At 40.6% G+C, this 26,103-nt stretch overlaps 1 protein-coding gene across 1 annotated transcript in view; it reads left to right on the top strand.

Moving 5' to 3' along the window:
* LOC134538582 (uncharacterized) overlaps nucleotides 1–26,103 on the top strand; it is a 76,407-nt gene that overhangs the window by 17,451 nt on the left and 32,853 nt on the right. Inside the window, exons 7-20 of the mRNA XM_063380007.1 lie at nucleotides 68–240; nucleotides 856–1,076; nucleotides 7,536–7,693; nucleotides 9,503–9,591; nucleotides 11,717–11,948; nucleotides 12,943–13,083; nucleotides 13,159–13,386; nucleotides 13,869–13,982; nucleotides 15,908–16,060; nucleotides 16,594–19,092; nucleotides 19,180–19,335; nucleotides 22,060–22,130; nucleotides 22,933–23,137; nucleotides 23,956–24,138. Of these exons, the coding sequence (XP_063236077.1) occupies nucleotides 68–240; nucleotides 856–1,076; nucleotides 7,536–7,693; nucleotides 9,503–9,591; nucleotides 11,717–11,948; nucleotides 12,943–13,083; nucleotides 13,159–13,386; nucleotides 13,869–13,982; nucleotides 15,908–16,060; nucleotides 16,594–19,092; nucleotides 19,180–19,335; nucleotides 22,060–22,130; nucleotides 22,933–23,137; nucleotides 23,956–24,138 (4,623 nt within the window). The remainder of the gene's footprint in view (nucleotides 1–67; nucleotides 241–855; nucleotides 1,077–7,535; nucleotides 7,694–9,502; nucleotides 9,592–11,716; nucleotides 11,949–12,942; nucleotides 13,084–13,158; nucleotides 13,387–13,868; nucleotides 13,983–15,907; nucleotides 16,061–16,593; nucleotides 19,093–19,179; nucleotides 19,336–22,059; nucleotides 22,131–22,932; nucleotides 23,138–23,955; nucleotides 24,139–26,103) is intronic.

Raw genomic sequence — 26,103 nt, 5'->3', positions numbered from 1 at the left:
TTTGATGAACCCTCTTCCAGTTGAGTTGACAAACATGAGATCTTATTGTATTTATCCTGTCTTTCAGGAGAAAAAATTGAACAAGACTGAACGTTTGCGATTTCGAGAGGAAGCCGAGATGTTGAAAGGGTTGCAGCACCCAAACATTGTTCGGTTTTATGACTATTGGGAGGTTACACTCACGAAGAAGAAGTACATAGTGCTGGTTACGGAACTCATGACCTCCGGAACACTGAAAACGTAAGTGGTGTTTGGTTCACATGTATTTATGTTGAACTCTGATGATATTTCCTTTTACATTGAGTTTAACAAAGGTTTATTGTTTACAGTTTAGCAAGGTAAGTGTGGAATCTGGAATTTCATGAACAAATAAATTACTTTTACTAGTAGAGATAGACCAAGACTCGAAAACAAGCCTATTTGAGTGAGTAGTTTCAGCTTAACTCTGCTTGCAAGTACATTGTACTCAATGGAATGAGACACAATAGTATTTTTCTTAAAATGGAATACATGTTTGATACGTGTAAAGAGTATAAAACTACATACCATTTTTTTGTATTTATGTTCGTGCTATTTACATAGTTTTCTTAAAGTACATTAGAACCCCTTTTTTACGCTATTCAAGGGGATGTCTGAAAATGTTATGAAATGTGGCTAAGTGTAAAGTTAAAGTGTTTGGGAAGAATTGGATTTGTTCCGTATAATTAAAGATTCACATATTGAACATTTTCAAGACAGACTAGGTTAGTTTACCTTCAATTTGATGTATGATTTAAATTTTAACTGTTACAACCGGGACACTGTGCGTAATGGTGGGTAGTGTGATTGAAGCAAGCGGAACGGCGTTCCCGGCAGGTACCTGCGGAGGTTCAAGAAGATCAACCCCAAGGTGCTGAAGTCGTGGTGTCGGCAGATCCTGAAGGGCCTGAGCTTCCTGCACTCCAGGACCCCGCCCATCATCCACCGGGACCTGAAGTGCGACAACATCTTCATCACGGGCACCACCGGCTCCGTCAAGATCGGGGACCTCGGCCTCGCCACGCTCAAGAACCAGTCCTTCGCCAAGTCCGTCATAGGTAGGCGCTGCGCACGAGTGTCTGGAGTGTAGCTTGCACAGAAGAATTACAGGGCACTGCTTGTGGCGTGAGTCGCCAGGGGGAAGACTTAAGTTTGCCCGAGACTCGCAGCAGTTGCTGACTCTGCCGCTAGAGGTCAGGGCGTTATTTTTGAAGACCTAAGGCTAGCCTTGACTTAGTCCGGGGTCAGTGGCCGGTCAGTGCTCTGGGCAGTGTTCCCAGGAGGGGCTGGAGTGGGTGGGGTGGGGAGGGGAGGGGGAAACTGCACGACGGTGGGGGAACCAAGCTCTTCAGAGCCCGGGGACGTGTGCGTTGGGGCAGAGCCGGTGTTTCAAACGGACCCGACATCGGCCGTTTTTACCCGAGTAATACACGCACAAAACAGCATGGAGATTATGCTTTTCAGAACTTGGCAACGCTTCCTGGCAATGTTGCACGGCACAAGTTCCGTGAAGCTCCGATGTTGGTTTAACCTTCTGTTGCTTAACGGATGACAGACATCTTGCACGTTATTAGCGCGTGTTTCTGTGAGAAAGACATTACAATAATTACTGGCCGATTGTGGTTGCGATCACCTGCGTTTGCTGAAAAGCCCTGAAATTGTTAAAAAAATTATGAGGAAATGGGAAATTATAATAATTTGATACCATTGTAAAAACAAAATTCTACTCAGAATCTCACTTTTACTTAATAGTTGTGCTTTAGTATTTAAAACCATTAACGTAACATCACATCTATTACCGTTGCGTAATAATTTCCTTACTGTGCTGTATTAATTTGATATTCACATTTTAAGAATATGTTTATATTTGTATTCTAATTAGGGATGGGGCGACCGAATCCAATATCCGCCGAATCCGCCGAATCCTAGGGATTCGAAGGTTCGGCGGGTCTGATATAGGATTCGTCAAAGGATTCGGTTTGTTACTATTTATAAAAAATACAGTAAAACTCGCTTACGAGGTCCCGCATGGTAGGTTTTTCCGTATAAAGAGTTTAAATTGCCCGAAGTCTCATCATTTACGCCATTAAATGTGTGATATAATGTCCGTTAAAATTTTTTCTGAAACTTCCCGTCTCAAATAATGGCGCACGTAAATATGAAGAAAAAACAAATGAACAACATACAAAGAAATATGGATGATGTACCATAACTACAGTACAAACCCAATAGTTATTTTAAGATAAATACCATAAAAAGAACTAAAGATTCTTTGTAGAATACCATAATTACTACAGAAGCACGATAGCTACCATATTTGCACTATAGTTACCGTAACAACTGAGATGTATATTTACCGTGATAGTAATGTATTATTTATTTATGACATATTAAATTAAAGAACATTGTTGAAAAAAAAAAGGATGTTAAACTTTGATATGTACGGTTGGCACATGTTGCTAAGAAATAATGCGATCTGAAAGAATGCAGTACTACTACGAAAAGTGAAAATGGTACTTGTGGATTTTTAGGTTATGGTAGTCGCTTTCGTTTTTCAGTAATATCGGCCGAAAATTAACGAGTGTACTGTATAGGAAGTCGGCAGAAATGCCGATTCAACTAAATATTGGCAAAATCGGCTTCTTCAATACAGCTCTACATTTAATGACATGAGTAAACATATTTCAGACTTCAGGATATTGAAAAAGACTAATTTCCATGTAGGTTTATTGTGTGTATGTTTTTTTTTGCAAGTGTAAATTGAATGAAGTAAAATGCTTTTATTTTTATTACTTTCAATTGATTAAACTTTAATGACCAGTTACAGATATTTATGACACTAATTTTGAGGTTAAGCAATTTTACTAAAGCATTCCAGCCAAGCAGGTTGCCAGCAAGAGACGCTTCTCTTTTGCTGGAAACACTATCTCCAATCGTAGAGCTAATTTAACTCCTGAACGTGCAGAACAAATTATTGTTCTGCATGATAGATTAAAGAACAGAATTTAATACTCTGTGACAATCTCTCTCAGAATTATTGTGCTGAAAAGTGGAAATGTTGAAACAATGTGAATGTACTTTTTAAACAACATGATTTTTGGTGCTAAGTTTGTTGAAGCTCAGTAAGGACTCTAGAAAAATTGACAAGGACGAAATTTTTCCAAAGATATGTTACATTTACACAAACATATACTTGGTTATGTTAGTTGGATGATATCAGTTACTAATGAACCAGTGGAAACAGGTAAGATTCAATGGAAAAAAAAATGTTATTTTTTTTTCTAGCAGTGCAAAATGTAAACACACTCTGTAAATAGTTACCCAAAAATGAATAAGCCCACTTCATTTTAATACTTTATTCAAACATTATACTAAGTTTAAGATAAAAATAATTTCCCAAAAGTGTAACTGTACCACAAAAGCTCGAGCTCGGCTCGAAGTAAAATTCTTAGGCTCGCAGACCTCTAGCTTATTTATAGAAAAAATCCTAACCGCTAATCTGTACTAAAACTGAAATTTCTCAAGAAAACATTTTTGTCTTTATATACACTTATACCAGAAATGTACCAAACTACATGTGATAAAGTCAAGAGACTTTTAGTGCAAGCAGAATACATCTCACTTACATTAGATATGTGGATATCATCTATTAAAAGATTCGGGTTTGGGTTCGAGATTCGGCAATTCCAGTCAAGGATTTGAGTTAGGATTTGGATTCGAGGAAATCAGGATTCGCCCCATCCCTAATTCTAATTGATCTAAACGTTCACACAGGCCTGATTTGGAGAGAAAAATTTGACAGAAGCACATATGCTCATACGCTTGTACTCTTTGGACACACGCAGGAAAAAAAAATTGAAGTTGATTTTGCCGTGCATTTAACGTACCGTATTGGTCCGAAAATAGGCCGACCTTTTTTGCCAGTTTTGTTAACCTTGAAATCTAGAGTCGGCCTACAATGGGGCACTAGCCAAAATAGTATAATTAAACACTTACTTTTTAAGGAGAATCACTTATGGCATAAAAATGTTATCAGATATACGATTCATTGACCTAAAATTACGCCGTACTTAACGTAAAATTAGTAATTTTTCCAACTTAGAAATTTAGCAAACACACTAAACCCCAATAACGTATCATATTTTAAGTTAAGTACACAGATGTGGTCACTTGTAGCACATAGCTTTTGAAAGCTTGGTCTGGTTATTTTTGAACTGTATTTAACAGGCTGCAGTAATTTTATTTGCTTGTAAAATGTTGTATTTACAGTAAAAACAACAATTTTCGTACGGTTATTTACCGTAGTATGCTTTATTTACTCTTCTACCACGGGAAAAACAAAATGGCACCAGTGTTGGCAACTCGCAGTTGCGACACGAATAAACAAATACCGGTACATACCAACAGTAAGGAGAACAATAAAACCTATTTGCAATATTGGCTGTTTTATGGTTGATTCATACACGTCTTACACGAAACCATTTCGGTTTTTTTTTTTACGTCAAAATTAAACGTTAACGGTAAATGGTTTTTACGTCACAATTTCTATGAACTTATGAAAATTTAGCCGTTGCCGTGTAAAATTTTGGCACCACTACAAAAGAATGTGAAGATAAATGGAAATATAAACTCTCAAATATTTTTGCCAGTTCAATAAATACTAACTTAGTTGAAGTGTTATTGTGGTAATATGCTGCTGATAAACATTTTATAGTTAGTTAGAAATTTATTTTTTTTCCTGATTTTGAGTGTGCTGTAGAAGGGGTCGCGGCCTGTTTTTGAGGTCGGCCTATCTTCGGACCAATACGGTAAATGAATCGTGCATTGCAGAAAGGGGTTAAGTCTAAAAAATCCACTTCAGAGATAATAAAGAAAAACTGATTAATTCTTTTATTTTTAAAAGTTAGGGAACCAAGATTTACTGCCTTGAAGAACACTTGAATTGTGATATATTTCTCGGCTAATATGCATTTCAATTATAGATATAAGTCATTTACAATAATTAATAGTGATGGGACTTATCCCTTTTCTGCTGTGAAGTATATACTTTTATACTTCATACAGTAAATAGCTCTTAACCAGCATATCAATTTTGAAAGTTTGCATTGTACCAAAGTGTAAAACTAGCCTAAAATACATTGTTTAAATACTTCCTGTATTTGGCCAGTACGAAATATGATACATAAAAAGGTATAAGCACTTATGAACTTTTTTAACAAAGAGCACTACACTAACACGTCTTCATTATTTTACTATAGTACACTTTTACTGCTATTGAACTAATGTTGTCTTATGTGTTACATGACAGTACCAGGTGGGAACAAAAACACACACATTATTATAGCTGTTTGTATAACTAGATTTTGAAGTTTTTATTATACATGAATAAGTCATGTCAAGATATCTTTTTAAAACAACACACACTTCTTCAGCAATAACATATTGGTTATTTTATAATGTTAATGATTATTCAAGTTTTATGATAGTAGTGCAAACAAAAACTTAGTCATTGTTTTGCATTTGCTTCACAGGTTTGTAGAAAATTATTTTCTTCCTACACTTCATCATCACTGTTCATGTCTCTTCCAGAAGTGGGCCATTCCAATATTTTATTGTAGAACATTGAATACTCTGATGGTATTAAATGTATTACTTTAGCAATATCTTCTAATTTACGAACATTTATTGGAACCTTGCCACTGTATGCATTATGAAATGGCAGTGGTGGACAGCACGTGCCTGGTTTTCTTAGGTGGAAGATGTGCTTTGTGATGTCGTTGCCTATGAATGTGGATGCTTGAACAGATCCAGGCAAATCTCTACAATCCCCTACCAGTATCCACAGAAGAGCACACTCTCTGAGAATTTGTTGTGTTTGCTAGCTTGGCAAATTAATTCAATGTATTGATAGGTTGTGTAAGTCCTGTCTACTTTCTTGATTAACCGCTTAACAACACCAAAGTCACGGTCACGTGGTAGGTAAGAATGTCCGCGTTGCAGAAAGTAGTGTGCAATTTTATCAAACTTACCTAAATCTGTTAGTGCAAGTAACATCCTGATGACTGTATGATTTTTATTTTGCCCTCTGCAGTTGTCACTGAAAATGTGCACTTCTTTCACTTGTTCAGACACTTCTGTTTCTAAGTATTGTGTAAGAAATGAACACACCTCATTTGAGACTTGCAAGCAATGCCTTCATGATATGTATAGAATCGTGCCTTGCCAGTTTTTAGGTTGTGGATGCAAAAGTTGTTAACCCACAGCTGTCTATAATAGAATATCTGTTGTACAGGTATATGTGGTAATGGTAGGTTTTGCATGTAGTCACAGCAAATCCCAAGAACATTGTTTCGTTCCTTACACATTTCTTCCACCTCCTTCATCTTACTATAAAACTTTTCACTGCGCCTTTTGTGCACACAAAGTTCTGCAACAGTTGCCCTCCTAGCCGATTCACATAGTGTTGTGTTTTTTATTTTGACTGTCAACTCCTCACATTTGCTCACAGGTGTCAACCTGTGGTCGTCCAAACCTCAGGGAAAAGTTTCTCACAAGTAGTTCTGGTAGTATTTTGTATTTTACACCACTTGAAGGATATTTTTCCAAAAACATTTCATGCATTATTTTAACATTAAGACGAGCGTCCAAATACCTGGTTTCAGTGTTTGAATAATGCGTGACTTTAGTTGGGAAAGATGCAATGTGGTCATGTATGAGCTGGATCGTTTCTTTTGGAAGAGCATTGCTCTTTTCATTCTTTCCCCTCATATCTTTGGGAGACTTTCGTTGAGAAAGAAGACTGCATAATCGCTCAACTTGCTTCTTTCCAATACCATATGTACTTGTAAATGCTGCTTTACAAACACTAACCTTCAAATTATTATTCTGCAAAACATAATATCTGTACATATATTTTCTTGGTTTTCCATTCTGCACCCTAGGTCTTCGTGATTTGGATTGCATGGATGTAATCGTCATCAAAAAGTTTAGTGAAACACTGCTTTTGGCATCTGAAACAACCAATTTTAACACACAATTAAGTCTACTATCAAAACTTAAATGTTTCATGTTTTCAAACAATTAACAGGAAATTTAGCTCTCACTTACCCACATGGTTTTCCTGTTGCACGGGGTTTAACAGTTTTCCCAACCCAATTTTCAAATTCTTTACTCTGCTTTTCTTAATAACATTTCTTTTATACATTTCTTCACTATGGCCTCATTTTCTTTTTATACTTTCATCGATTGGTGTATTCATCTTAGTGGACATTTTAACACTGTTTAATAACAAAACACAGAGATAAAAAAGCAGCGATTTTTTTACATCCAGTTGCATTCCAAAGAGAAATTTCTAATGTTCTATAGTGAACAAGGAGATCGCAGATACCTTGGCATTACAGAAAGGGGACAAAATTTATTCTTTCCCTGATTTTGAGTGTGCTGTAGAAGGGGTCGGCCTATGTTCGGACCAATACGGTAAATGCGACGCGTCGAGAAAGTTTGCGGGCACGCCGTAGGGACGCCGGAGTTCATGGCCCCGGAGATGTACGAGGAGCACTACGACGAGAGTGTGGATGTGTACGCCTTCGGCATGTGCATGCTGGAGATGGCGACGTCCGAGTACCCCTACTCCGAGTGCCTGGTCCCGGCCCAGATCTACAAGAAGGTCATCAACGTGAGTGACGGCTTTGAATATATATACTGTATGGAAGTCGCCAGCCCAGGTTAAAATTTCTAATACGGTTTTGAGGTAGTTGGTTAATTCACCGCCGCAATCGCAACCATCTCTAGGGCATCGACTTGTGGTGGTCCCTAGCGGACAAGTGTCGAACTCTTCAAACACCCTCTGCCCCACCTCTCATCCCTACAGTTCTGTGACGCACAAACTCCTGTTGAACGACCTTGAGCTGCCGTGAATGTTGGGTGGGGGGTGCGGGGAAACGACAGCGGGCGACAGTGCTGCGCTCTAACGTGCAAATAACAACCTGATACGATACCGGGCGTTACGGCAGCGCACGGCAGCGGTGAAGTTCCCAAGCTGCTCATCATACGCTTCTGAAAAATGTAGAGTAAATCCTATCCACTCGCGACTTCTATACAGTATATATATATTCAAAGGTAACGGCATGGAAGCTTCCTCCTGTCCGGGACGGTGCTGCATCCTCCCATACAGTGACTACGGAGCTTGTTGCGACAGCTGTGTGTCGGCGAGTATTTGAAGGACATTGTGTATTAGTGAATAATTTGACATTAAATTCAACATATCAAATATAATTTTTTTTTTAAATTTGTTACCATTAGACACGCCAAAAGAGACTTTATATAGGTTTATGTTCATATATGTGGGTCTACCATCTTCCTGTGATAATTTCGTTGCATGCACATCATAAAAATTCACTCATTTTTTCATAACGTGTCTTAAGTATAACTTAAAAAATCTAAAGTACACATTGTATATGTTTCTTGATGGGTTTCGAATAACTATCATACTTAAGATCAATTGTATGAATAATAGTGTACAGTACTCACCTACAGTGTTCAGATTTACAAAAAGTTACAACTTTAATCAACACTGTACTTTCTCGTGTAAATCATCTATAAAAAAATTTCCTTTTAAAATTATTTGTTAGGTATTACCTCTTAAAATTTAATATGGAGCACAAGGAAACTAAAATATATTTGTGCAGTGGCATTGTAGGATGTTCAATGTAACATTCAAATTATGACAATCTAGACGTCTGGCTGCTATTTCACATTGATACTAGATTGCACATACATTAACACTTAAATAATTTTTCTGGATACAGAGAAGAATTTAAGTCCTATAGAATATTATTTTTTGAGGTTAAATCTGTTTGAAGAACGTTATGCATAAATAGAAGAATTCACAAGTAAAGTTTATAGATTTATAATTTTCTTTATCAAACACTAAACCTATCTGTCACTTTTGGATGCAGTAACCTTTAAATTAAGAAAACAAAAATTCGCAATACAAACTTCTGAAAACACATCAGTTCATCACTTGGGCACAATATTTACTTACAATGTTACAGTTCATAGACGAAATCTCATGTGCAATTCTTCTTTCAAACTTCAAAGTTTGATTATTATTGAATAATAATGGTATTATTTGATCCATTTCTTTAGGGAAGAGAATGTAGTCATTATTGTTTACAGAGCAGTAGTATTAATCATTTATAATTCCTTAGTTTTAAAATAGTTTACTAATTCACCTCTTTGAATGTTTGTGTTTTCATAAGCACTGAAGCTCCTAGTGAAGTTCGCTTTACAGAGTTTCAAATGTAACTGTGCTGTAATCATTAAGTTGTTTTTTTATATTAATCCTTCAGCTATTTCCTTGGTGTGTATGAAAATGTGATTAGTTATTATTTATGCAAGGTTAGGGGTGTTGTGTGTGTGTGTGTGTGAGGGCGGGGGGGGGGGGGGTTGAAATGATTTCATCTTTCTTGTGGTCCTTTTCTAGGGTGTGAAACCACAGAGTTTCGAAAAGGTAGAGAATCCAGAAATCAAGGAAATCATAGATCGATGCATCACCTTAAAGAAAGAAGATAGGTAAGTTCAACTAACTAATAAAAAGCATGTTTATTCAATGACTTCTGTTAACATATTTTTGAAACATACCGGTATAATGCCTGGACTTGGTTTGAATGAAGGAAATCATAACTGTTATTTTTAGACATTTTGAATACAGTCATATTTCAGTTCTGATAGTTGGAAAATAAATTTTCTCAGTCATGACATGTGACGACTTAGTCTGGGCACGGACGCAGGAAAACCTTTCGTAGCCACGTGTTACAGTAACTTAAGATTTTCAGTTAATTCAGGATATGTATTTATTACATACATTAGTTTTTTCATGACTGTGATTTAAGTTATCATTAGACTTTTTAAGTGGCCACAGAGAATTTGTAGAACCAATTACAATTGATATTTGGTTGATTTAAGTCCTTGGTAGTTGAGATCGTTCACGTGTTTGATCTGTGTGGCGAGCGTTGTGCCTTCAACGCCAGCACTCAGCATTCTGATTGGTCAGCACAGAGTTGGTACTAAAGTGATTAGTGGCTCACTTTTTCTTTGTATGTCTCTTGACCTTGACTTTGTGCAGAATCATGTAACTTTTATTTCTACAAATATAGCTGATAGTTATTTATTACGTACCTGTTGACTCAAAAATAGTCGGGAACGTTTTTCAAGAGAAACTTCTTTACAACCTTAGAGTGTCGAGGCGACCACTCATCACGGAAAATGCAACGCTCAGGAGTGGGGCTTCTGTTCAGCGGAGGGGTTGGTACAAGGGAATAGCTATCAAAGAATATAATGACAATTAAGTCTCTTTGCAGGTGTTCTGTCGCCATGATTGTTATGATTATAACTAGTGATGGGCCATTAAAATCTTGAAATCCCATCAAATTCATAGTATTAAAAAAAAATTGATATTCAAGGAAAAAATTTGAAGCAAAATATTAGAGTAAATTAAGTAAATAAAAAAATTCAATACTGACAACCCAAGTTTGCTAGGTCAGTTTTTTTCTTCATAACTATCCTGTTATCATCCCTGAAGATATTTTACTTTTAATTTTTAATTATTTAAATAAAATTTATTGATTCTGGAAACTTTGTTTATGAAAAAAAAAACAACACCTAAAAGTTTGAATGTTTTAACACCATAGTTAATATTTTCCATTTCTTTTACATAGTTTTATTTGGGTGTCTTGAGACCTAGGTTCAGATTCGAGGGGTAGATTTAAAGTAGTCTTTGAGATTTTTATGTTAGAAAATTGGGATTTGACCCATCATAAAGTATGGATTTATTTTGTCTAATTTCATTATTTAAACAGAAGAATTCTGTGTTGTTTTTTTTATTAATACTGCTTTTCAATGCTTACTCCATTAAAATAATGTATTTGAGGGTGCACTGTTACGATAAAGCACATTCAGAACAATAAAAACAAAATAACGAGCATTTTTGGTTTACAAGTGATTCAAGAGATGCGCAGTAAAACTATTTACGTAAATTAATTGTTCTGGTCCATGATATTTGGTCTAAATTTTCGTCTGGAAATAACGACATTCCTTGAATTTCAAATTTTTTTTTTTTTTTGGGGGGGGGGGGGGGGGTTGAATTTTTGGTTAAATTCTGCTTAACTCAACTTGCATTTTGTTGCTGTGGTGTGTATTAACTTGAATTTGCAGGTTAATGAGGTGTATTGACACGCTGTTCGGCGTTATTTTGGTTTTATCACAATTCACCGTGTAATCTTGTCCCTGATCATGAGCCCAGGTGGCGGAGCCAGGGGGGGGGGGCTTTGGTGGATTAGGGGTTAAAACCCCCCCCCCCCACTTAGCACCAAATCTTTAATTAATTTCTTATTCATCACTCAAACAAATTTCATATTAAAATTAATAAAAAAAAATTTTACCTTTACAATATTTAAATTTTAAGTACCGAAAACTGCTAAAATATCACTATTTCACACCTTTAAAATCAAAAAAATTTCCCCGAGGAGGGGGAAGTGGGGCATGCTTCCTAACACCCTCCCATACGCCACTGCACGAGCCTCCCTCGAGGACTTTGTCCCAGTGTTTTGTCGCTCCGGCACGATGTGGAGGTGTGACGTGTGTGTGTGTCCGCAGGCCGATGTTGAGGTGTGACGTGTGTGAGCGTGTGTGCCTGCAGGCCGTCGGTGAAGGACCTACTGCTGCACGAGTTCTTCGCGGAGGACGTGGGCCTGAAGCTGGAGATGGTGTCGTCCCGGGAGGAGGCCGTGGTCCCCTCGGCGCGGAGGGTGGAGTTCCGCCTGCGCGTGCTGGACCCCAAGAAGCGCAGCAACAAGCACAAGGAGAACGAGGCCATCCAGTTTGAGTTCGACATCCTGGGCGACGACGCGGACGAGGTCGCCGTCGAGATGGTGAGCGCTCTGCGGCGTCGTTTCCCAGATATTTCCTTCATGAAGCTGTTCCAGATCAATTGGACGGTCTCCGGGTGAAAGGTAACAAGGTCGAGAATTCACTTTATTGCAGGAGAAACAAAAAAACTCTTAGATAAAAATCGAATTTAAACACTTATAAATTTTTTCTCGCATTATTCTTTTATTTACCAACATAGTTGCCAATGATTAAAAATTGCATCGCATGTTCTAAGTATACTTAAAGAGTTTAAGTGACTCGTTGACTGAAAATCACTTAAAATGTGACTTGTTTCCCCTTTTACCCGTATGCCGTCTGATTGAAGGTGGTCGTGCTTATAAGGTGGCTGCCTGAAGATGTGGCGCGCAGATACTTTGGTTGTTGAATGCGTTGTTCACAGAACTGCTTAAGTTTTATCAAAGATGTCTGATAATGTTTAGAAGTTGAAATCCTTTGCACTTTCCTATGGTACGTTATGTGCCATGGGATTCTTTTTAATTTATTTTTGCACAGCAAAAATAAAATGCTGAATGGAATTTTTTTCAGGGGTGTTTCAGGTACTAAAAGTTGGTTATCAACTGGTCTAAGTAGTATAGCGACGTGTAGTGATCCTTTATCTGTGAACATTTCACTATAAAATTTTTGGGTCGCCGTTTTAAGTGCAATAGATGTGTGTTGCTGCTGCGAAGATGGTTCGCCAGTTAGATGCCATGTGATGCGCGAGCTAGTGTCACCTTTAGTATCTTCACACTTCGAAGTTTGTGCATTCAGCCAGGTGGCCACCTTAAAGACTACTGGCTACACTGTAGGAGTAATGTAGGCTAGTAATGATTGGTCCAGTACAAGTAATTTTGTTTGGTATTTGTTAATTGTCATTTTTTTGTGTTTGTTTGTTTTTATGTATGGTGGCTACCACCCTGGCTCATCGCTGTTGGTAATCATCTCACAATATTAATAATAATATTAATAATAATAAATAATTATTGTTTGCTACAGGCAAAATCAGGCTTGATTATGGAGGATGATGTAAAAGCCGTGGCCAAACTCATAAAGACCCAGATATCTACTTTGTCGAAGGAGCGAGAAGAGAGACGCGTACAGGACAAGGATGCAGAGACCTTACCAGGCAAGTTCCCTGCTTGTCATTTTTTTTTTTTTTTATTTCAACGTGTGCCTTTGGTTACGGTGTTGCACTTGGCGTTCCTGCTTCAGTGGCCTGTTGTGAATGTGACTGACCCTGGCTGCGTGACCGTTGCAGAGGTGTCTCCTGACTCTGGCTACGTGTCGGTGCACAAGGCTGACAAGCAACAGGGGTTTCCTCCGCAGTCGCAGTCGCAGTCTCAACAACATCCGGAGCAGCAGGACCAACAGGAGCTGCAGCAACGGGACCAGAAGCAGGAACAGCCGCCCGACTCGCAGCAACAGCAGGAGTCCCAGCAGGTAGCTGAAGCCACGCCCCCTGTGGCTTGTGAAGTCCCTTGCATTTGGACGGGTGCCGCTTGCACGTGTAGGGTTGTGCGAATATCCGGCGGAGGTATAGTAGTGGCCGCACATTTGTAACATTCTTCAGTCAATGAATATTCACTTGGTATACATGAAATATTATTTTATGAGTTGGAAAACAACTGCTTTCTCAAGGGAAGAATATTGAATATTTTTTCGACAAACGTCGAGACTTTGGTCACGCGTTTTTTCATAAGGTTTTGTAGCTATGTATGCACGGCCAGTAAGCGTATCTTGTGGTTTTTCTTTTGGCTGTCTGGGATCTGCCTAGACGTTGACTCGAACGTGGATGGTGCCACTCGGGGGAACAAATGGCCAAGCCGACTGTTTTCTTGCGAAGCAGCTCTTACCCGTTCTTTCCGAGTTGACTTCACTGTGTAAATATTTTGATCGGAGGTTAAATTGTGGTTCTGTTGAAGGGATCTCAGCCGTTCTACGCGCCAGGCTTTGTCGGGACGCCGGTTGGTGGTGCCGCGGTCCTGCAGCCTGTTAGTTATGCCTCTGGAACAAGCTTGCAGAAGGTTTTCCAGCAGGTACAGTGCAGTAGTTGTTGAAGTCGTCGCGTAAGGGAATGCACTGTCACGCTCTTGCGTCAGTCACCAAGGGTGTTCAGACGAGACTGTGAGCGTCAGTCCCCTTTCAAACTGCATGCGTACTTTCTTTCTGAAACCAATTACTTCTTAAAACAGGTCACAGCAACCTTTTACCTTTTTTTTTTAATACTTTGCATATCATGTTATGAAATGGGCACAGTGGCCCTATTTAAAATATAAAAAAACATTCTACACATGAATATTTACTAATGTTAAACTTATTTCTTATTTCTGTGCCTAACATAAACTACCCTCTTTTACAGTACCGTATTTACTCGCGTAAAGGCCTCCCTTTTTTCCCCAAATTTTGACTCCAAAAAAGGGGAGGGGGCCTATACGCGAATTTGGAGGAAAAAATAGATTTTTCTTTTCAAGTTGTGCGTCTTTGTTCGAATGAGGAAAGCGGGGGAGGCAGCGACGCTGCAGGAGAGAGAGGCAACGACTCCGCAGGGGGGAGTGGCAGCGCTATATCAGGGGGGAGAGAGGCAGAGGCAGCGCTGCGGCAGGGGGGGGGGGGAGAGAGTCAGAGGCGTGGCTTAACCTCTCTCCTGCCAGCTAGCCAGCCAACCAGACAAAGGAGTGTTAGAATCCTTGACCCACTTCCCTTCCTCCTTCACTTCCCCTCTTCTTCTCCGACAACACTGCACATCAACACAGCGCGCGAGTCCAGCTTTCTTTATCTTTATGTCGTTTGAGATAGGACTAACTGCTTACGTCTGGCATGCCTCACGACGGTCCTACTGAGAACGGACAAACTATAATACCAGTCTCTGTATCACTGCCGCTTACAAAATCACCTCCCGCCGGTCACAATACATGGCTTGCTGTTTGATGCATGCCAAGCTGCCCTGCCCTCAGATAAACCCAGAAAAAAAAGTTTTTAAATTTTTTCTCAAAAATGTTTACAAAACAAGGAGGGGGGCTTATATGCGGGCGGGGCCTTTACGCGAGTAAATACGGTATTGTTTTTTGTGGATGTATGAGGTAATTTTATTTGCATGTCATGTTAAATATTTTTATTTTTACAGTAATAATATTCTCTTGTTAATAGCTTCAAATGTGTGCAACAACGAAATTTATTGAAGCTGGAAATGCACGAAAGTGTGCTTTTTTTTTTACTTCATGTATTGTGCATTCAGTCTCTGTTCTCAATAAAAATAATAAAAAAAATTACTTAACGAAACTGGTATATGGCTGTTTTAAGGAAGTGGTTGGTTAGAGCAGAAGTGGCGATCTGTTGCACTCTGATGTAAGGTTACTTGACCAAGCACTATCGAACATCTTCATGTACTATAAACCCGCTTAAAGGTAAATGTTTTTATCCACAAAAACAGCTCACATAAACAGGGTTGGCCTGAAATCACACCCCAAAAAAAATTCAAGCACATCTTTTGCTACGTTGCTAGGTACAAAGTAATTTAAGTAATTTACCCTCAATATTTGTTATTTAATTGAAATGTACATCAAATGAAGGGATTTTTATTGCAAACATAATGGTATTTCTTAGCATGAGCGAAGGCGGTCCTGACTCACGATAGCCGAGGTGTATAGTACGAGTATTTGAGTGGGCTAGTGGTGCGCTTCAGACTTTACCATCGTTGGCACTAAACTGAACGCTCGAAAAAGTGTTGACTCAACATTTTATTGCCAACATGTAGATTATCTGATACAGTTGTTAAGCATAACCATGACGTACCATCAGATACCTGTTGTTTACGGGTATTCTGATGTACCGCAGCAGTATTGGCAAGGTACAGGAGAGGGGCCTGGCACTACCGCTGTTCACGCATGCCTTGACGGTAGCATGGTAGAGAGAGAGGCTGCGGAGAGGTACGTCAGGTGTCGGTGGTTGTGTCCGGTGGCAGCCCCAGAGCGACCTGGCGGCGGTGGGCGGGTTCCCGGTGACGCCGGTGTTCCAGCCCGGCCAATCACAGCCGCTGTACGTCGCCCCGAGCTACCCCCAGGGCTCCACCGCGCCCATCCTCATCCACCCCAGCGAGGGAGGCTCGCAGCAGACGGTGAGTGCCACCACCCGCGATTGCCGTTCTGGCGATAAGGCACATCATGTCCTGCTGGCGGGTCTACCACAGTTTCCAGGATGGTTGTTGCTGTTGATCAGAAAACAGCAGAAATGGGAGTGGTGGTTTATCCAGACTGTCTTGATGTTTCATGAACCTCTTTTTTTTTTAACCAGGACAAGAAATATTTTATATTTTACTGCTCCAAAGCATGTCTATTTTGGCCAATTTATTATTTAGAAAGTGACGTCAAATAATACCGAGTTTCCAAAGATATTGTTGTGTTTGACGTGTATCTAAACAGTCTGCCTTTGTTTTTGTAATCCCTGATATAGTTCATGTTCTGTAGAACTTTATAAAGCTTTTTAGTGTGCGATCAAAATATTGATTATCTTGTTTTTTAAGAACTCATTTGTTCTAGAAAATGTGTGGTCATTTACATTTGGGTATCGTACAATAAAAAATTCCTACGTAAAAAGTGGCTAAAAAAATTTTTACTTTTGGATATGTTTCGAGTTGTGCACGTGTTGCAGTCGGTGTTCCCGCTGGTGAGTCCGTGCGTGGTGACCTCGGCCGGCGCGAAGAAGGCGGAAGGCGGACTCCTGTCGCGGCAGAACTCGGAGTCGGGCTCGGAGCAGCCGGGCGACGGCCGCAGGAGCACCGGCACCGCTCCGTCCTCGCTCACGAGCCAGGAGATACAGGCCCACCTGGCCCCCGACGTGTTCGGCGCGAAGCCCTCGGACGGGGTTGCCTCCCTCTCGCCGTCGCCGCAGCCCGCCGGCGGGGAGGAGCCTGTGGGCGTCGAGGCCCGGCCCGGCTCCTCCCCGGGGCTGAGCTCCAGCGTAAGTCAGAGCGACGTGGCGCCTCCTGCCTCTAGCGCTTCCGCTCGCAACTCCGCTTCAGAGGACGGACCCGACACCAAAGCTTCTAACGCTATTAACACTAACGATCACGGTGTAGTGAGTAGCAGCGTCCCTTACGCAGCTTCGCACAACTCCCAGAGCTTCGCCTACTCACAGCCTCCCATGATCTTCCTGCAGCCCTCCCCGCCGGCGTACGTGGTCGCGGGCAAGACGGATGCGGCCACGACGCTGCAGTACCTGCCCCTCTCCACCCCCGTCCCCTCGCCGTGCGCCGCCCCGAACCCCCCGCTGACCCCGGCACCGAGGGCGGCCAGCGACGACGGTGAGCAAGGGGGCGAGGGGGAGAGTGCTGCCGGTCGCCAGCCTAGCAGTGAGGTGCAGTCCTCGGTCGGTGGAAGCGAGCAAGGACAGCCGATTGAGGCAGGTCGCGACCCCGAACAGGCTGTTCCAGTTTCCCAGGATGTGGTTTCGCAAGTTCGTGCTCACGAACAGGGAAATGTCATGTTTGGTCAAGTCGAACAACAACAGCAAGCAGATGGGCAGAACTTTAATGAAGCTTCGCAGCGTTGCTTGTCGGGCTTGAGTGACATATGTGAAGAAAGCATCCAGAAAGGTGTCGTCGGGACTTCAGTGGTGGATCAAAATGTGCCACAGTCTAGTTTTCTTTATCGCCAGGAAAGTAGCAGTGAACAGTTCGTGCAGGACAGCAGTGAGAAAAAGTTTGAGTTGGACCAATCCATTCAGCACGCAGAGACAGGTAACGTTAATAACTCTGCGCCTTCTTATCAACAGGGTTCTTGTAGTGAACAAGCAAATGTTCACTATGTGCAACAGTCTCAGACTACTGAGAAGACTAACTACAATGGCGTTCTTCAACACGCCGGTGTAAACCGGTCGGAAAATAATCAACTTTACTCGGAGGTTTCATTCGCCCAAGAAAATGTTGGTGCCGCCATAACTCAGCAAGCACCGTTAAGCCAGTTGCCTCAGCACAGCGGCCATAGTGAAAGCAAACTCGGTGAATCACAGCAAGGAAGTTTGTTTGTCGACCAAGGCATTCAGCAACAAGTTGAGCAACAGCAATACAGTGAATTACATCGGCAATCAGGTCAGAACCAGCCAGAGTTCAACACGCCGGATGCGGCCGTACCGTTCTCAAGCGGAAGTGTCCAGCCAGGAGAAGTGCAGTACCAGCAGTATGGTGAGATACCTCAACAAGTGAACCAGGCTGGAGAAAATTTCAGCCAACCTGCCGGTAACGTGTTCGTCGATCACGGAGTCGAGCAGAGAATGGACCAGCAGCAACAACGCCAACAGACGTCTCAGCCGCAGCAGCAGGAGTTCAGTCAGCAGCACCTCGACGCTTCGTACAGTCAAGAAAACCTTCAGCAACCTGCAGAGCAACAGCAGAGTCATTACCGCGGTGTACCACAGTTGAGCCGGCCTGCGGAAGAGTTCAGTCAGTCTCGCACAGAAATTTCGCTCGGTCACCAGACCACACAGCAGCCACAGCAGGACACTCGGAACGAAGCTGGCTTTCTCCAGCCGCACGCGGCGGGCAGTTTCGGGCACCAAACTGTGGAAGTGACAGTAAAAGACCAGGAGTACGGGCAGGTTCCTCAGCAAGCGGGCCCCGGCGAACCGGCGTTCACGCCCTTGCAGACGGATCTGCCTTACATTCAGCAGCCTGACTCTCGGTTGAACGATGTGTACGTTCAGAGCGACGAGCAGACAGCACTGGACGGTCAGCTCTCGCAGCAAACTCAAAATTCTGTGGGTAGTGGCAATCTCCAGCCACCCGATGAATCGTACGTGGGTCGGGAGGGCGAGCCATCGCGTTACGTCCAACTGCCGCAGGTGGAGCAACCTCTCAAACCGAGTCAGCCGCAGCACAGGTTCAGCCTGCAGCATCCGAGTGCTCCGTGTGACGAGAGACTGCGAAAGATTTCGCTCCAGGAAAACCAAAATGCTGCACAGATGAACAACTTCACAGACTTGGAAACGGGGCAGTACGGGGAAGGACGGCTTAGCGACGAGTCGATGGGACACAGCGGTGCGTCGTCCGTCGCGCGTCCCGTCTCGTACGAGGTGTCTGCCGCACCGGAGACTCCGAAGTACCCCGGGAGTCAGCAGCCTTCCTCGGTCGAAGGGCAGGGCGACTGGCGCGGGGTAACTGCAGTGTCTTATCTTTCAGACGAGTCGGAACTCGGAAAAGAAGACGTTGTCCGCTCTTTGCAGTCGGCGGGTGGTTTGCAGCCCGTCGAGAGTTTGGCCCCCGCCGGGAGGGTGTCGAGAGGGGTCGACTTGCCCGACGAGGCGTCTGCGTCCCGCCTGCCGGTGGGGTCGCTCGCGGTGGACGGCTATGTGTCCAGTGAGTCGCCCAGCCGCCAGGGGAGTCCCGACCGGAACAAGGTCCGTCGTTACCGTCACCGCAGCAGTCTGTGTGTGTTTGTGTGTGTGAGGGGCAAACTGTCACCAGCCTGTTTCTCCAACATCGTGGCTTGCTAGTTCCGTAAATTCAGGACATTCGATGTTACAACTCTACTTAGTAGATACAGATAACAGATATAGATACATTTTTTTAACAAAATAAAAGTTAAATGTTTAAGATCTTTAATGTAACCTTCAATTCTTTGTTTCAGTTCATTTTTTTTTTAATGAAAACTGTTTCAAAAAAATTTGAAAGCCCTTCGTTCTTTCAACTACGAAAAAAAAAAAAAAATATTTCATAATAATTTGGTCTTAAAATTTTAACTAAAAACCTAGAGTTTTGAAGTAATTTTGAATTCTAATTTTTTATATGTTTAAAATGCCCATTTTAATGATCTCGAAAGTTGTGGTCTGGTTATGTTTAGGATTGTAGTAATTTGATATTGTATTTTAATAAAATCGTTTAACACATTAACATTTGAAATCATGCTACGTTTGAGAACATAGTGTATTTTTGATTTTGTATTATACTCGAGATGCAGTTATTGAAATGGTGTAATATTTGAGATCATATCATATTTGAGATCATATAATAATCTAGATCGTGTCATATTTGAAGTCGTGTAATATTTGAGTTTATTTTACACCCTAGATTGTCTTTTATTTGAGGTTACTATATTCTAAGTGACATAATTTATGTAAACTACATAGATCATACTACATATATGTGATGTGATTCTATATTCAAGAGCATCATATATTTTAAGGTATCCTACAATTATTTTCTAGAGAATGTAGTTGACTTTAACTAGTACAATAAATTCATATAAGGAAAATACACATTCCTCTGTGCTCAAAATAGCTGTTAAGTATTTGGATTAGCTTTTACTGTGATCTAGATACCGCTTATTGATTATACATATTTTAAATACTTCCCACGTGTTTTGAGTTGGTCATGCCACATTACACCCAGTGCCAGAGTTGAAAACAGTTGAATCAAAAATGCTGGTAACTCCTGAATTGTGTATGCCATGATGTTGGAGAAATTTTTTGTATGTTTTAATGTTGTGTTGTCGTTTATAAAAGTTGTTTGGATTAAGAAGTGTGACTCATAATAAGGTTTATCTACAGTGGTCCAGCTCATCAATTTAAGGGTTTTCGGAGTGTTGTATGTTTTATGTTCCTGTGCTGTTTCCCAGTCACTACGGCATGGTCTGGACTCCGTCCCGCTACTTATTCCTGCATGCTTCACTCACTTAGTTGAATATGTGACGTTACTATTAGAATGAACGTGTTTAGTTGTGGTAATGCATATATTTACGAATTACCTGCACTGTTCTTCGCTTAATTGCACACACAAAATTTTTAGACTCACATAATTACTTTGCAAAGCAGTGTAGACTTGGATTCTTTTTCTTTGAATGAGAATAGTTGGAAACTTTTTCTTCCTTACTTAGTTTTTCAGCATGATGTTTTTAATTATTTGAAACCTGACTGAATTTTTTTTCTGTCAGCATGTGAAAATTCTTTCTTATCCTTTAAATATCGGTTCTTGGTACTGGGATTAAGCATCAGTTTGTAGCTGACCTAACTGAACTAGTAGAAACTAACTAATGCATGTTAGTAAAACGTCCTAACATGTATTAGAACAAAATTACTGTGAGATATTAATATGGTTGGTGTGTAATGGTTACAAATGTACAGCACTTTTGTAGCAAACCGTAACTCTTCCATTGTGGTGTAGTTCTCTTAGTGTTCAGAATGTTTTAGTAATGGCTTTTCAGAGATATTGGTGGCTCTATCATGATGATATATTGCTTGTGAATCAGGGACTGTATTCTGTGACTGCTATGTTTGGCTGCTAGTGAATGCTATCTGCACCTGCAGTATTGTTCACATTACGTTAATGCGGAGAACAAGTCGTTTTCGGGAGGCTCCAAAAGATGTGTGTTTCCTTTCATAACAGATGTGTTGGTTGGCCGAAAGGGAATTCGGAAAAAAATGAAAATACTCGTAATGCTTAAAGCTACACTAGCAGTTCAGTCACTACGTACGAAGCAAACAAGGAACGGACAATACTTAATCTCGGACACGCGTGCCTTTCAAATATTAATCCAGAATGAGGCAGCATCAAGGGAGCAAATGCTATGTATGCCCTGCAGAAGTGCATAGTGGCAAAAGGGGGAGATGCAAGCACTAGAAAAAACAAAGATATCTTGACGATTTCATTGCAGTCCTAAAAGATTATTAATTTTAATAATACCTGTGTGTTCCCTTGTTAAATACATAAATTTATTTTTCAATTAGTTATTAATTTAAACAAATACAGTGAGAGGATTTTCATTCTGCACATTGGAGACCATGGCTGTGTATGAGTAGCATATGTGCCAGATTATTGAACACACTATAGTGTTGATGGGAATACCAAATGTGGAAATGTGAATTGTAAGCAGCTTGAAATCAGGGAAATTCTGAAATAAAAACTTACTAACAAAGAACTATGGGTGGACTATATAGCCTAGGTCAACAGCCACCTTAAAAAATTTGAACGCAAGCCGTTTCTTGAGTGCCGGAGAGACTGCACCTAACTGTGTAATGCTGGATTAAAAACCTTTCATTGTACTTGCAATATGTGTGTGGTGTTATTGGCTGTCGTAAAAAACAACAATGTTCTACATAGGGTACTTTTTTTTATCAATCTCTCAGATGCATGAAGAAGGCACGCAAGATGTTGGTCCAGATGCTGTAGGGTTAGAGTCCGCGCAGTCACAAGATGGGTGAGTGGAGACAAGATTTTATGGTTTTACTTTTAGACCAGTTTCTTTTAAAAAATAGACTTTGCTGTTGTTGATTTTATTTTTTTTTATGAATTCTGTGTATTAAAAATAGTTTGCATATCACTGAACATTATCAACGCTAGATTATACAATCACGGAAGAGAGCGAACCAGAATTAAAAAAAAAATTTTAACTTCAGTTTTGAAACAGACAACCCTTTTAATGTTTGTTTCACAGACTTAGTTCGCAGAATCGGTACGTATTGTAAGTTTATATTGTGTGATTATATGTTAAATTCAAAATTTCTTGGGGAATGGTAAACAGGATAGTTACAAAGAAGAAAAATTGACGTGGTAAACTTCAGGAGTTATCAGTGTTTAATTTTTTTTTTTTTTTACTTATTTTCCTCTAATATTTTTCTTTTAATATTTGGACGTAGTTATGCAAAAAGGAACCAACCCACATGAAACCTATTCTGAATATTTTGAAGTTAAAGTTAATTATGAATTGTAATTCTCGTATTGATAACATACCGTGGGTATCATTTTAATGGTCTAGTATGAATACTGACATAATAATAGCAACGATGGTACGATCAACCTTGTACAATTATTTTTAATTTATTTTGAAATAAAATGTAACAAAATTGGGGGTTGGTTTCCTTTTTGCATAACTAACGTTCATTTACCCTTGAACGTTGAATGCTTCGAGTGCTGAGGATCCGATGGTCCTTGAGGAGGTACGCGAGACCCTGGGCTCTGCCAGAGAGCACTCGCAGACAAAGGAGTGCGGGGGTCCCCAGGTCGGCTGCCCCGGAGGCCGGGGAGAAGCGCTCCCGGCGCGCAGGCACCAAGCGTCGCACCCGCACGCTGGGCCCCAAGCTCACGGTGCTGTCACTGACCAACGGCGGGGGCATGGTGGAGTGCCAGCTCGAGTCCAGCAAGAAGACCGTCACCTTCAAGTGCAACCTGCAGGACATGGCCCCTGCTGAGATCGCCAGCAACCTGGTGGGTGCACGTCTGCAAGTTGCGTGAGAAGAAACTGCCCTTTCTTCAAGTAATGACATGTGGCTGTTGTTATCACGCGTAACATTTAATTGGCAAAACTTTTGTGAAAACAACTGCATGCCGATAAAGGTGTTGACGTTGTTGGTTTCTGATTGCACAACTCTGTTTGGTAAATAATTATTTTTTTAAAAGTCATGCTGGAATGATACTTAATTAATCAGAAACATAATTCAAAGTATAGATAAGTTGACTCCGCTTTTTGAATCCCAGCAGCAAAACCGGTACCTAGGACAGTAAACATAATCCCGGTAACATAGGAAAGCTTAAAAGCTTAATCATTCCCGCTGAAAATATAATAGACTTGTGGTAAAACCCGGGACATAACTGTTGGCGACCAGCGCTCACCTAAGCCCCGCGTGAACAGTAAAAGGAAAGGTCAGAATTGTCTTGTAAAGTTGCTGGTGGTGACTACGCACAGAATCCTGCCACACCCTTGGCCTAGTCTGCACAGACTCCCTCCTCGTCCTCGGCCTGGCCACACAGACTCCCTCCTCGTCCTCGGCCTGGCCACACAGACTCCCTCCTCGTCCTCGGCCTGGCCACACAGACTCCCTCCTCGTCCTCGGCCTGGCCACACAGACTCCCTCCTCGTCCTCGGCCTGGCCACACAGACTCCCTCCTCGTCCTCGGCCTGGCCACACAGACTCCCTCCTCGTCCTCGGCCTGGCCACACAGACTCCCTCCTCGTCCTCGGCCTGGCCACACAGACTCCCTCCTCGTCACGGACGGAGAGGTGACTCCGGCAGTGCCTGTGGCAGGTGTCGGAGCACCTGCTGCAAGTGGAGCACTCGGAGCTGTTCATGGAGCTGATAGAGGACATCGCCCGCCAGCTGAAGGAGCGGCCCGGGGAGCTGCCCGTGGTCGCCCTGGGACACATGGAGAGCCCCAGCAGGAAGGCCCGCGACCGGGAGCGCGACTCCTCCCTCGAGTCCCAGTCCAGGGTGAGTGCCTGCAGCTTGGGTACTTGTATTGAATTTGAATTATCAGAGGAAATATAATTGGGATATTCAAATAACCATATATTTGCAAAGATAGTTCTTCTTACCTGTGAGTAACCTGAATTTCATAATGTTTTAAGGGTTTTCTTAAAATATAACAATATATCATTGTAAAAGGTTTTTCAGTATGTACTAGGCCTGCGTAAATTTCAGTTTTTTTTAGTTTGAATCGAATACGAATACCAAATTATTCTAGAATTTCTTTAAAAAAATTTTTTTACTTCTAAGAATTTCTGGAAGTCGGGTACAATAATTAAAACAAAAATTTTTGATATAATATTTAAATTAATAAATATTTGTTTGTTAATTAAGCATCTAAACTAACTTAAACATTGAAATACATTGCAAGATATTTTACGATAAACTTTAATCTGTTTTTTTTTTTAATGATATATTTTAAAATAAGTGATAATGTACTCATATTTACATATTTAAACCCCAGTTATTCAAGTCTTTGTTGTTAACGGCCACCAGGTACTTGTATTTTATTTCAGCAATATCATGAAAATGATTTTTGATAGTTTAATCTGGAATCTTAAACCAATATTTAATTTTTTTTAAATTTAAATTTTTAAGTTGCAGCGTCTGTTCCGTCATAGATATTTATTTTGAATTTTTGTATTTCAATTTGGCACCTCCCAACTACAGTATATATTCCTTATTTAGTTCTTTATCTCCCGACTGTCACTCTGGTTTAGTGGCTAACGTCGCGGCCTACCGATTTGCATCCCTGCCACCTAGTTTCGAAAATATGAACCAAGATGGCCACCGCGGGCTGACATCTGCCCAACAGGTGTCTTGCATGCCACGTGGTATTTAAAGAACGACAACCATCTGAGGAGACTCCACGCCCCCCTCGCCTACACATGGTGCCACGCCCACCTGTAGAGAACTACCTGTTGCTTTGTCTACATTTGTCTACTTTAAACCTTGCAGTTTGTCGGAAGACCTGGTTTTGAGCAAGCTTTTAACTATTGTATTTTGAAAATACTTGATCAAGTTGTCATTGAAAGCAGTGACCACAGGTGCTAGAAGTATGGACACTGTATCTTTTGTACTGGCTTTGGTAAGTCATAAAAACAGTGTGAGTAGATTCTTATGCTTTAGCATAAATATGCAGTTATGTTGGGCCTTTTGTTAAAATAATTAGGTATTAAGATTAACATGATGCGCATAATTTGGTAGCCTTTGCATGCTGACTCAATAATGAAACCTTGAATTAGATATTGGTTACATTGTAGTAATAATTTGTACTTTGGAAAATATACTTACACAGTAATTTTTTTTTTCTGAAAAAACAGCATTTCTGTTTTGTATAAAACTTTGTTTTGAGGGTTTGTGTGTTCTATAAACGTACTTCTCTTTGCAATAGGTTTGCACTCGTGTTAGCAACATCCTGGTGTGTTAAGTTAGCAGCTGATATGTTTTAGTTTCATGGGTTATCAGCTGAAAATATTTTCTGGGTATGACAACAAAAGGAAGGTCTTTATAAGCAACTTATTTTAACCAGGCCTTGGAGAATACTAGTTTTTTGACGTGAAATATCAAATAAACTGTTTAAAATATTTGCAAAGTCAAATCAAACTGTGAATATTTTTCTCAGTTATTATTACAGTTATTTTTTAAAATACAGTATTGAAGTATAAAAAAAGTTTTAACATTTGTAATGATTGAACTTATTATGTGATTAGCCAATTGGGCCTATACGTATAAAATTATTCAAATAAAAAATTATAAAATAACCGTGAATAATATTATTATTGAGCATTCATAAAAATGAACGGAGTGCCACGTTTTTTTTTTTTTTTTATTTTTTTTAAGTAACCAAACTTATTGAATCAAAACATATACAACAAAAAAAAACTACGTAAATATTTTCATGAGGGAAAGTGAAGCTTCGAATGTTTT

This window comes from Bacillus rossius, chromosome 13, assembly GCF_032445375.1.
Source record: "Bacillus rossius redtenbacheri isolate Brsri chromosome 13, Brsri_v3, whole genome shotgun sequence".
Lineage (NCBI taxonomy): Eukaryota > Metazoa > Arthropoda > Insecta > Phasmatodea > Bacillidae > Bacillus > Bacillus rossius.
This window is presented reverse-complemented; position numbering and strand designations above follow the sequence as displayed.